A 12,731-nucleotide genomic window follows, 5' to 3' on the forward strand; every position below is an offset into this window, starting at 1 on the left:
GATGTTGTGTCCCACGTTGCCTTCAGTCTGTTGAGAGCAGAGAAATCATTTCCATAGAGAGGAGGCTTTGCATCGTCAGCTGATCCTCCAGTGAACTGAGAAGGTTTATAGTCCTGTGAGTTGAACAGTGCAGGACTCAGATCTGTCAGTCAACACAGCAGAAAGCGCAACCACCATGACTCTCATCACCATCCTGATCTGGACGCTGGCCTGCTGCTGTTTTACAGGTTGATTCACTCAGCAACATTTGAAACGTGATGTGCTGCCTTTTCTCTCATTTCTTTCTGCTGATAAATGAATGATTTGTTTTTGTCTGCAGGATGCAGCGGTCAGGTGACTGTGACTCAGCCTCCAGTAGAGACAACTACTCCAGGATCCACTGTCACTCTCACCTGTAGAACCAGCCAAGATGTTGCAACATGTAGTGGGAAACCCTGTATGTTCTGGTACCCAAAGAAATCTGGACAGACTCCAAAGCTCCTAATTAAACATGTGAGCACACTTCATTCAGGAACACCAGCTCGGTTTAGTGGCAGTGGAAGCAGCTCTGACTTCAGTTTGACCATCAGTGGAGTTCAGACTGAAGATGCAGCAGTTTATTACTGTCAGAGTGTCCATGTAATAAACAGTGCTGATGTGTTCACACAGTGATTTGTAGTCGTACAAAAACCTCCCTCAGTCAGACTGCAGAGACACTGAGCCGTTAGAGCAGGAAGAGACTCTGACACAGACCACTGAACACAGAGCTGACAGTCACCTCACCAAGCACTAAACACACATTCACATATGTAATTTTACATTTTAGGATTTTTAAACATTTTTTAACTTTTTATTTCCTGTCAAAATATCGAAACCAACATTGTTATAATATCCAACATCCATTATGTTATTTTTCCACAGATATTAGGAGGCCTATGAGCAGATATTTAAAAATAACAAAACAGAGTAAACTAAATGCACATAACATGTTGTTCATCACTTTACAAAGATACATGAAGTCAAATCTAGCAGTTAGCTTGGCACATCTGACATATTATCTGGTTAATCTGTTCAAAACCAGAGGTAGAAGAAGACAAATTATGTTTTTCAGACTGTTAATGTTCCTTGAATCTTGTCTTCATTGTGAATATTCAACCTAACTATTGTAGACTGTAGCTTCCGTACAGATTCAACAAAACAAAAATGTGTGAATGTTTATTGACAGATTTTCTTGCTTTCGGACGTACTAACTGTTTGCCCTTTGTTTCCAGTCGTAATGCTAAACTAAGTTCAGTCAGAGACATGTCAAAGAAATGAATACTTACAGCAAATGGTCATAAATTTAGATTTGGTGGAAAGCTTCTACTGTTTGAGGCAGGTTTCAATGAGGATTATGGTGAGAGAGCTATTCCCATAATAAACACACACATGAAGATAAATCTTACTTAAATCAGCCATGTACCACATAAGGAGGATGTTGGGGTGGTGGAGGGAGCTGCAGCAGCAAACTGAGCTGACTTGAACCTGAGTCCCAGTGAGGACATTTCAGGTCATAATGTCACAGTGTACCAGAATGAATGTGATTGGATGATATTAGCTACACAGCTGTGAATACGCCAATCATTTTAAAGCATACTGAATCAGAACTGAGGCTTTGTTTTTAACTTTGCCTGAAGTTACAACCTGTTGCGATGTTGCTGTGAAGCTTGGAGGGAAAAATCATGCGATTGATGTGTTGTCAACCTTCTGTGTGTGTTTCAGTACTCTGAATCTAGCAGCAGCATGAGGATGACAAAAATGAATGTGAAAACAAGGTGATTTAAAATCAGACAATTGTTGCGTCAGTTCATTCTGAGTTCAGTGTTGATACAGTTTGCCAGCAGGGGACGCCATGCACCTGTTAATGAGGACAAAGTCATGTGGACAAGACAAAAAGAAGAGGGAAATGTTGATGATGAAGAGAAACAAAAGTAAAGAAGATAAAACCAAACCATTTTAATTTAAATGCTGAAAATCCTAAATCCTGACTATAAATATATAAATATATTTATATAAATATTTCCTTCTCTTCCATTAAGATCATATTTAGTGTAAATCCAAGCAGCATTTCTCCTGATGTTGTGTCCCACGTTGCCTTCAGTCTGTTGAGAGCAGAGAAATCATTTCCATAGAGAGGAGGCTTTGCATCGTCAGCTGATCCTCCAGTGAACTGAGAAGGTTTATAGTCCTGTGAGTTGAACAGTGCAGGACTCAGATCTGTCAGTCAACACAGCAGAAAGCACAACCACCATGACTCTCATCACCATCCTGATCTGGACGCTGGCCTGCTGCTGTTTTACAGGTTGATTCACTCAGCAACATTTGAAACATGATGTGCTGCCTTTTCTCTCATTTCTTTCTGCTGATAAATGAATGATTTGTTTTTGTCTGCAGGATGCAGCGGTCAGGTGACTGTGACTCAGCCTCCAGTAGAGACAACTACTCCAGGATCCACTGTCACTCTCACCTGTAGAACCAGCCAAGATGTTGGAACGTGTAGTGGTAAACCCTGTATGGTCTGGTACCAACAGAAATCTGGACAGACTCCAAAGCTCCTAATAAAATCTGTGAGCACACTTCATTCAGGAACACCAGCTCGGTTTAGTGGCAGTGGAAGCAGCTCTGACTTCAGTCTGACCATCAGTGGAGTTCAGACTGAAGATGCAGCAGTTTATTACTGTCAGAGTGTCCATAATGGACCAGTGTTCACACAGTGATTTGTAGTCGTACAAAAACCTCCCTCAGTCAGACTGCAGAGACACTGAGCCGTTAGAGCAGGAAGAGACTCTGACACAGACCACTGAACACAGAGCTGACAGTCACCTCACCAAGCACAAACTATCAACAACTTGACACCCAGCCAATGGCGGATTTAGATACAGGGGACATGGGCAGCTGCCAAGGGCCCGCTCTGATCCACGGGTGTCTTTCCTATAGTTTGTGCAGCTTCTGCTGAGAAGGTCTCCTCTCTCTCTGAGTTGGAAAACATTTGGATAGTCTCATTGTCTCACGTTGCTTCATTCCATTCCATGTTCATTTATTTAAAACAGAGCATGGATGCAGATAAACAAAACTGTAAGTATTTTAGACTAATTTCAATTAAGAGAACGTGAATAAAGTTCAAAGAAAATAATTCTGTGCGAAAATATGCGTGGAATCCTGCGCAAGCACTGTTTGATACGTTTGATTAAAAAAAAATTGGTGCTTACGCATCTTTTCAGCTTCGTGCGTGGCCTACGTCACGTTTCAGTGTGAATTCCACGCAAGGCGTTGTTACCTGCTTGCAGGTGAGTCAGGTCCAGACTCTAACAGTCGCTCACTCCTGAAGGTGGTCCTGAGGGGAAGGACGCTTCAACCTGGAGACGTGGGATCGAACCCGAGCAAAGGTACTTTACGTGTGTGTGTGTGTGTGTGAAAAAATAAAAACAACACAAACTGAGCTAAAACTTCAAACGCTGCGTTCATGTTCATGAAACTCGTCCGTTCGCTTCTATTTCTCCGTTCGAATTTCCGAATATCCACGATTTCAACCGAGGACCAACGAGGAGGGAAAAGGGACTCTTGTGCAGAACTAGTGCAATTACTAAAATCAGTCACAGGAGGAAAAGCTGCCAAATAAACCACAATTCATTCATGATACTGTGAAATAATAAACTACTCTGTACACCACCATAAGTGTGTGTCTTGTTAATTTTGTTATTTATTTATCTATTTATCTATCTGTCTATCTATCTATCTGTCAGTCTGTCTGTCTGTCTGTCTGTCTGTCTGTCTATCCATCTATCTATCTATCTATCTATCTATCTATCTATCTATCTATCTATCTATCTATCTATCTATCTATCTATCTATCTATCTATCTATGTGTTACTTTATTTTGATATTCATGATTGTATATCATTTAGGTACTAATTGATGATGAAAGCAACAAAGGTCAGGCTTCAAATAATAAGTAGGTTCTCTTGTTAATCTATTTGTGGGATGAAGGATTTGTGCAATTCAGTAATTTGATTGTCTTTGTTTTTTGTGTGTATATAACAGAGACATAGACTTTTTCTATTCTTACATTATTTTGGTATTTATGATTGTATATAATTGGTATTTATCATTTATTTAGTTTTTTAAAGTTATGATAATTTGTTCCGTGGCTTTCAGTAATATCTTAGCAGATTAACATTAATTATATTTATATTACAACAACTCTCACCCTCTGCATGACACTGTAGGGTCTCTGAGTAGCTTCTTCAGCAGCAGACTTTTACATCCTCGCTGTAAGAAGGAGAGGCTCCGCAGGTCCTTCATTCCAGCAGCTGTCAGACTCTACAACTCCTGCTCTTCCTGACCATGTGCAAACTTGCACTTTTTCATGTACATATCGTGTGTATTGTGTATATTGTATTTATTGGTGTATATTGGGTGTATATTGGTGTATATTTGATGTATTTTTGATATATATTTCCATTGATGTATATTTCCATAGATGTTAATTCCATAGATGTTTATTTCCTCTTTTCAGCTGTGGTGAGTGAATTTCCCATTTGTGGGATTAATAAAGTTAATAAAGTTAAAGTTATTTCATTAAACAAATTCTAACTTAAAAATTATATATACATACATACATACATATATATATATTTAAAAAACTATATATATATAGTTTTTAAAAGTTATGATAATTTGTTTAATAAAAAATTAAAGTTTGTGCAGAATAGTGTCTTTGGTTGTAGCTGGGGTGGGGGGGGTGGGGGGGGGGGGCTGAAGGGGGTATTTGCCCAGGGCACCATAAGCTAGAACCGCCACTGAGTGTTCTGTTTGTAATAGAGTATCTGCTGTTATATTTTATATATAACTTTTACATAAGTAAAGGCACTGAATACCTTCTCCACCACTGACCATGCCCTGTCAACCTGATCAGATTTTTTAGCTCTCTTTTTGTTGTCATTTCACTTAATTTGGCAGGAGGGCGGAAATGATCAGGTGTAACTTTTGCTTCGTCTTGTCCATTCCTCTTCTTCAGTCATGCAACCGTAAAGGTCACAGCACTGATTCCACCTCTTAATATCACTGAAAACCTTTGTGGTTGTTTTATTGCAACCATGTTTCCGCGTATTTTGAGGAAGCTGATTTTATGCCATGGCGGAAGGAAAGTTGCACCAGTCTACAGCTCTCACGTGCCTCCGACTCTCCCTCTTTTCGTCAAACACATTGTGTTCCTTTACGCAAAGGTTCGGTTCACTTATGTTACATTAACTAATCTCCTGGTGGTTACGTCGATTATTGCGCGCTCGTTCCTCGCGGGTCCTGACGTCTGAAAATGAGCGATCAGAGGAGAAACGCTCTCAAAACAATACTTCAGCTGGCGTGTCAGCTTCTGTGGGTAGGTGACACTTTACTAGTTGCTGTATTTTCAGCATAATATGTTCTTCGTTTAGTCTCACGCAAAAATATTGCCAATAATAATCTTTTAGCCCATATATTTATAGCCTAATTGAAATGACCATTTATGCCAATTCTTCATGTTAGCCTATACTAATAAATCATTATATATGATATATGATATATGATATTACTATATACATTATATATCACACTTAAAATTATGTAAAAACAGAATAAATCACCTGTGTTTGTTGTGTTGTGTGTGTGCATGTATTTTGATATAGCCTACACGTCTGAATCTCACAAGTCATATGACACAAGAGTGCATGTGTGCGCGTGATTTTAGAAGGAAATGTACTTTGAACACTGCAGGACACTAAAATGATTTGGTCGTCTGTCTAAAATATCATTGACGCATATGTGTCAAACTTCATGTCATATTGTTTTGTATTTCATTGATTTATGTGTTTATGTATGTATGTTATGTGTTCATTCTATATTTCCTCTAACAACATACACACATTCTACTTTTTAAATTCCACTATATATTATATAGACCTATAACAAGTTTCCACTATATTATTCCACTATATATTATATATAAGATTTACGATGACATGCACAACCATGAGACTTTAAATATTAAAGCTCAGGCTTCTATTTTAACCTGCAAATAATCATTCTACAACTTGAATTAGTCTGAAGGCATTATTTTCAAGAGACACCATGAGCCAATTGCACAGAATAAACAATAATAATTGCATAGAATGAACAATGTGTGATGCAGGTGTGGCCTAAGTATTGTGTGATCAGAAGGTTACTGGTTCAGTTGCCCTCACTCCTCCCTAATAACCACCACTGTGGTGCCCCTGAGCAAGGCCCTCAAGCCCCATCTGTAACTGCTCAGTTGCAACAGGCAGCTCGTTCTCAGTCAAACCTTCCTGAATAAATTAAGTTTATTTTAAAGGAATACTTCAACAGTTTGGGAAATCTGCTTACTTTCTTGCCAAGAGTTAGATGAGAAGATTGATAACACACTCATATCTAAGATGTAGTTAGAGCACATAGTTTAGCTTAGCTTATTTTAGCTAAGCCTAAAGGCTGGGAACAGGTGGAAGCAGCTTGCCTGGCTCCGTAAAAAAAAAACCAAAATCAGCCAATCGGCACCTCAATAATTAACACATTTTATTTTGTGTGAAATCAAAATCAGTACAGAAACTGGAGCATAGCAGCATCAAGTTACCATTTCACATGGGGTCACGCTCATTTTGTCACTGCTTCCTCTGCCTCCATAAATCCACAAGTGTTTGTTTCCACACTTCAGTTTTATACGAATTACACAAAAAATATATTTTTTCTAAAGTAATGGAGGAATGTGAAAATAGGTCTGGTGAGTATGCTCTTTGACAGCTTACAGGTGTAGCTATACTCTGTTTTAATAGGTTCTTGGTCTCAGTGATACAATGCAAACTGTCTGTTATGTGATAATGAATCAAGAAAAAAATACAACAGCAGTCTTTCTTTTAACTTCACCAGGTGATGGGGTTGGTGGTGGGCTTGAGTGGATTCTATCTGCTGATGAAATACAGGCACAGCAGCTTATTTTTTTCTCACACCTACATCACCATGCCAGCTATCCTCGCTCTCGCCAGCGCTGCTTTCCTATTGGCCAGCGGGTTCCTCGGCACGTGGCTGAGCCTCAGAGATTCCACCTTTCTGCAGGGACTGGTAAGGTTCTCAGAGTGTGTATGAATGATGTATCTGTATGTGCGACAGTGTTTGGCCTGTACATTGTAAAGTGTACTCTTCTCCAGTTTGTTTATCTACTAGTTGTGGTCTTTTGTCTGGAAAGTTCGGCTTCAGCGTTGGCTTACTGCCACTCCATAAAGGTATACAAGTTACACCAGAGTTCACATGCACTGGACTGGAGTTATCAGATTATTAGTTAACCGATTATTGCTTGTTTATGTTATTTGTGTCTTCTGCCTTTTTGTTTTAGCTGAATACAGAGACAACTTCCCTCAGTGGTGTGTTTCAGAATTACACAGGCAGCAGCCAGGACCCCAACTCTCGAGCTGTGGATGCTACACAAGAGCAGGTAGTGTGCTCAGCCATCACTCATGTGAACTGAGTTATATAGGCCTCTAAATACGCGAAGCAATGTTTGTGCAAAATGTTCAAAAACAGTATAGCATTTCAAAAAGGCTATAACACATTGTCATTATCCACAGCAACAGCATATAAAAGACTGTAAGTAGGGATATCAAAACAAGCAGCAACAACTGTAGCTGATAGTTGAAGCCACTTGGAGCACACTTCCTGTACCGATATCTATATTTAAAAGAGGAAATGCCCCAATTTATCTTGGTAGCCATTTTGAAATGTTTTTTTTTACATTACATTGGTTGTAAATTGAAATACTTGAATGAAATACAAGTACCTCAATAAGAACTAGTGGTTACATTCCAGTAGAGTCATGCAATGTCTAAATCATTCATGTTGATGTGCATTAATTGTATCACTGCAATCAGAGCTTCTTGCACAGAACTTAAAAATGCACTCATGGTCAGAGACTAATACTTTAGTTCTTACTCAACTACATTAAACTGATACCGTGTGGATTAAACGAACCAACAGGATATAATGTAACCTAATAAATAATAGCTTAACTATTAAAGTGCGGTTTTTAATGCATCGGGTTTAGTGATAATACAGAATAGGCTTTGTCAAGATGACAGGTTGAGCAGAGTTGGTTATTAAAGCTCACTAACTACAGTTACTACATGTACAGATATGAGTACATGGTGTTAAGTGACCTATAAAAGGCCTGTCTGTCTCTGTTGTTGTCGCTTACGGCCATACCACTCTGAACACGCCCGATCTCGTCCGATCTCGGAAGCTAAGCAGGGTCCGGCCTGGTTAGTACTTGGATGGGAGACCGCCTGGGAATACCAGGTGCTGTAAGCTTTTTCACTTCTCTTTGCAACCAGCAGAGGACGCTGCTGCTGCTGCTGCTGCTGCTGCTGCAGTGTGTGAGCAGCATTGTAGTTGCTAACTAACTACAGAGACACCAAATAATTCTAATTGTTGATTTTTATGTTCAAGCTTCATCTCCACAGTAGAAGATATGCTGAATAGTGTCGGCTATATTGGCTGTATATTACCAAGGTTCTCCAACATGCTGATGTTTTACAAATGTCTGCAAACAATTCAAAAGAAGCAGGAAATGATGCAAAACTTCCAAACAGTGATGTTTGGATATATAACTCCCATAATGAATGTGAATCCTGACCATCAGCATGAATGATGGCAGACCCTCAGACAGCTCTGGAGGTCCCAGGAGCAGCACCTTTGATTTTAACAGTGACTCCTTTTGTACACAGAGGAAAGCAGGAGCAAGCTGCAGGCTGTGGGTACATTTTCTGATAGTCTGGAAACTTTATCACAGCTGATAATGTGAGTTCAGCTCAGTAACATTTTCAGCTCAACAGAGCATCTCTGTGATCCAGAAGCCTCCTGAGCTTCTGCTGGATATAGCAAAGTGGAAAAGCATCTTAAATTAGGCACAAGGATTTCTTAATTTTTCTATCATGTTCAGTTTTTTTAACAAAAATTGAAAAGCATCACAGTCAGAAGTGATTTCATAATTATTGTGGATAGGCTTCTTGAAGTGTTGTCTCCTCTGCAGCAGCAGCAGCAGCAGCAGCAGCAGCAGCGTCCTCTGCTGGTTGCAAAGAGAAGTGAAAAAGCTTACAGCACCTGGTATTCCCAGGCGGTCTCCCATCCAAGTACTAACCAGGCCCGACCCTGCTTAGCTTCCGAGATCGGACGAGATCGGGCGTGTTCAGAGTGGTATGGCCGTAAGCGACTGTATCAGACACAAACACGCTATTTAATCATCACCATCAGCAACATCTTTTTATATTTCTGTCCACAGAAACATGAGCATATTTTTTTATTTTTCTGTGCAACAAGCTCTGATAACAGTGATACAATCACTGCACATCAGCATGAACGATAAAGTCTCTCTATTACACTCCTGTCATGTAACTAAATACATTTACTCAAGTTCAAACCTAAGTAGGCCTACTTATTGAGGTAATTGTATTTCAATTTTCTGCTACTTTAAACTTCTACTCATCATGTCATCTCTTCATGTCAGAGACTAATACTGTAGTTTTGACTCAACTACATTAAACTGATACCGTGTGGATTAAACGAACCAACAGGATATAATGTAACCTAATAAATAATAGCTTAACTATTAAAGTGCGGTTTTTAATGCATCGGGTTTAGTGATAATACAGAATAGGCTTTGTCAAGATGACAGGTTGAGCAGAGTTGGTTATTAAAGCTCACTAACTACAGTTACTACATGTACAGATATGAGTACATGGTGTTAAGTGACCTATAAAAGGCCTGTCTGTCTTTGTTGTTGTCGCTTACGGCCATACCACTCTGAACACGCCCGATCTCGTCCGATCTCGGAAGCTAAGCAGGGTCGGGCCTGGTTAGTACTTGGATGGGAGACCGCCTGGGAATACCAGGTGCTGTAAGCTTTTTCACTTCTCTTTGCAACCAGCAGAGGACGCTGGACACAAACAGGGCTTCTATATGTAGTCCTATGTTTGTCCATGTAGTAACTGTAGATCATGAGTCTGTACAACAGACTGTGGTCACTCTGTCATCTTTTCTACATTCTGTATTATATAACAGGATCAACACTGATGCATTAAAAACAGCATTTCCATGGTGAAACCACATTAATTTATATTCTGTTGAATCTTTTAAGTCATTCATGAAGTGGAGTAAAAACTATTCAGTATTTGTCTTTGGCAAGGGACTGAGGGGTCAGTGGACCACTGGGTTTTACCTGTAAAATTTCACTTAAAGAATTGAAGTGACCACCAGAGATATTTAGGCTCATAGTAGAGATCGGTAGGTTTGGGAGGTGGCTGTCTTGATCGACAGGTGTCTCAAGTCACACTTAGCAGTGATAGTTGGCCCTAACTTGCTCCATCTCATCTCCACAAAACCCAAACCTCAGGCCTCAAGCCATCCATGCATGAACTCATGCTGCCATCACAGATATTTTTATATTAAGAATTTGTATTAAGATTCATATTGATCGATAGTGACTGGGCATTTTGTGTTTTGATCCATGTTAGTTGCAGTGCTGTGGTGTCCATGACTACAGGGACTGGCTTGAAACCTCCTGGTTTAACCAGACTGGAGGACTCAGTGTTCCTCACAGCTGCTGCAACTCTACTTTCCCCTCCTGCAATGGAACTGCGGACCAGCCATGGCAGCTTTACCCACAGGTAGACATCCAGATAAATTCACTACACATGAACACAAAAGCACCCCGGCATGCATGTTGGATTGGTCCTCTCTGTTTCTAATGCCTCACTCTTTCAGGGCTGCCAGGTGAAGCTGGAGATGGCTTTACAGTTTGTTCTGAGTTTCATCATCTGGGGCTCCCCAATGGTTTTTCTGGTGGAGGTGCGTAACATCATCATTTTTATTCTGTATAGACTTGATATGCAAACTAACTGAAAAATGAAACACTGAGGAACTTTTGCTATTATTAGATTGGCGGTTCGTTAAAACTACAATATTTGATTTTTTAAATTTTATTTTGACGAATTTATATACACAACATTTTCATCTTATGAAGTTGTTGTGGAACACAGTGGCCTAATTGCACATCCAGCAGATACAGAGCAACATTAGCAGTGATTTGTCATGGTTCTTACCCAGTGAAGTCCAATATTCACCCTCCTTTTAGCTCTGTTTGAGTATCCACCAATTCTTGATGATCCTTAGCTGCTAAATGCTCCACTATATTCACCAGCTTGTCACTAACTGTGTCTGTTGGCCATTTCCTGTTAGCCAGTTAACATTCTGTGGCTGAAAATAATGATTATTTTAATTAATCTGATTAATCTGAGGATTATTTTCCCGTTGAATCCTTCGGTTAATAAAATGTCAGAAAACAATGAAAATACCCATCACAAATTTCTAAAGCTCATCATCACATATGAAAATTAATTATTTTGTCAAACAGCCACAGACCCCCCCGAAAAAATCTCATAGAGGACTAAGAAAACCAGTAAATTTAAATACTTAAAACAGTATTATAGTAGTAGTATAAAGTATTGTATATTAGCAGTGTAAAAATAATATTTACTTAAAATAGGTACAACCAGTTTTTGGGTTTTTTTGGGCATTTTTGCTTAAAAACATCTAAAACATTTATCATAATTGTTGCCAATTATGATAAATGATAAAATCAACCAATGTTCTTTTATACAAATCATTATTGCTCTTGCAGTGCCCAGTACTTTCACTGAAAAAAGCTGCTTGCTGCTTGAAACAAGGCCAAGGAGAGCAGTGAGAATGAACCAAAACAGTAACAAGATGGTCTATTAAACCAAAACAATGAGCTCAAAGACACTAAAAACCTCTAATAGAGCTGAGACGAACTGTGAATTCTCTGTAGATTCTCCACTACGACTTCTTTCACATTACACAAAGTAATTTGAGCAACTGGTAAAATAAATTGCCTTTTAATTATCTGTATTGCTGACGTATTGTGGTGTTGAATTATTCCAATGATAAATGTGTCTCTGTTAAGTTTCAGAAGTGAATTACTGTTTAATTTTTTCAGTTTACCAGAATCCTCTTCTCTTTTCTTTACTCTTTTCCTGTAGTTTGTTGTGCTGCTGACGGTGGCACAGCTGATGAGGGACAAGCCATTTATCAGATATCACGTACTGGACAAAAACTAAAGACAGATGGGACAGCACTGTACTGTGCACAGATAGTGTAATATTATATTATTATTACTGTTCCTGATTTTCAAACTTGTGTGATCTCTAATCTGTTTCACTACTGTTAATTAATGCAGGTTTACTCCAGCACACTACAAAACATGTGACATAAAACTATGGATTGTTGCCGTCATCATTTTTTGCCTACACATGGCTGGAGCTCTGTCATATCTTCCCTTACCACTATTAAACAAATCAATGTGATATGATGACTTGCGTTTGGGTGTGTAAGGTAATTTTTGTGTTGACCCAGATTGTAAGTGAATTATTATTGTAAACAGAACACTTGTTGTTCACTGTCTCTATGTGTACACTAATGTTTTGTTGTGTTTGTTTGAAATTGTCACAGGGAACATTTCTGAGGGGGGCAATAATCTAAACTAAAACTATACCTAATTTGCTCTCACTGAGCTGTTGATTAAACACATCACTTCCTGATCTGAACACTTGTCCCTCACAGATCACAAATTGAGCATTATTACCTTCATGAAGGTGGTTGAA

The 12,731-nt window shown here is 39.1% G+C and overlaps 1 protein-coding gene and 3 non-coding genes across 4 annotated transcripts; 3 read left to right on the top strand and 1 right to left on the bottom strand.

The window, feature by feature from the left end:
- Positions 1 to 5,009: 5,009 nt before the first annotated feature.
- Positions 5,010 to 12,722, top strand: tspan37 (tetraspanin 37). The gene is made up of 7 exons (XM_056394000.1): positions 5,010 to 5,395; positions 6,934 to 7,125; positions 7,212 to 7,286; positions 7,397 to 7,495; positions 10,566 to 10,718; positions 10,816 to 10,899; positions 12,111 to 12,722. Exons 1-7 carry the CDS (start codon positions 5,333 to 5,335, stop codon positions 12,186 to 12,188), a joined length of 744 nt encoding a protein of 247 aa, XP_056249975.1. The 5' UTR covers positions 5,010 to 5,332; the 3' UTR covers positions 12,189 to 12,722.
- On the top strand, positions 8,246 to 8,364 carry LOC130180799 (5S ribosomal RNA). Its single transcript, XR_008829474.1, has one exon. It is a non-coding gene; the product is annotated as a 5S ribosomal RNA (ribosomal RNA).
- Positions 9,145 to 9,263, bottom strand: LOC130180776 (5S ribosomal RNA). The gene has a single exon (XR_008829454.1). It is a non-coding gene; the product is annotated as a 5S ribosomal RNA (ribosomal RNA).
- On the top strand, positions 9,838 to 9,956 carry LOC130180787 (5S ribosomal RNA). The gene has a single exon (XR_008829464.1). It is a non-coding gene; the product is annotated as a 5S ribosomal RNA (ribosomal RNA).
- Positions 12,723 to 12,731: the final 9 nt, after the last annotated feature.

This window comes from Seriola aureovittata, chromosome 13 (genome assembly GCF_021018895.1).
Source record: "Seriola aureovittata isolate HTS-2021-v1 ecotype China chromosome 13, ASM2101889v1, whole genome shotgun sequence".
In the NCBI taxonomy this organism is placed as follows: domain Eukaryota; kingdom Metazoa; phylum Chordata; class Actinopteri; order Carangiformes; family Carangidae; genus Seriola; species Seriola aureovittata.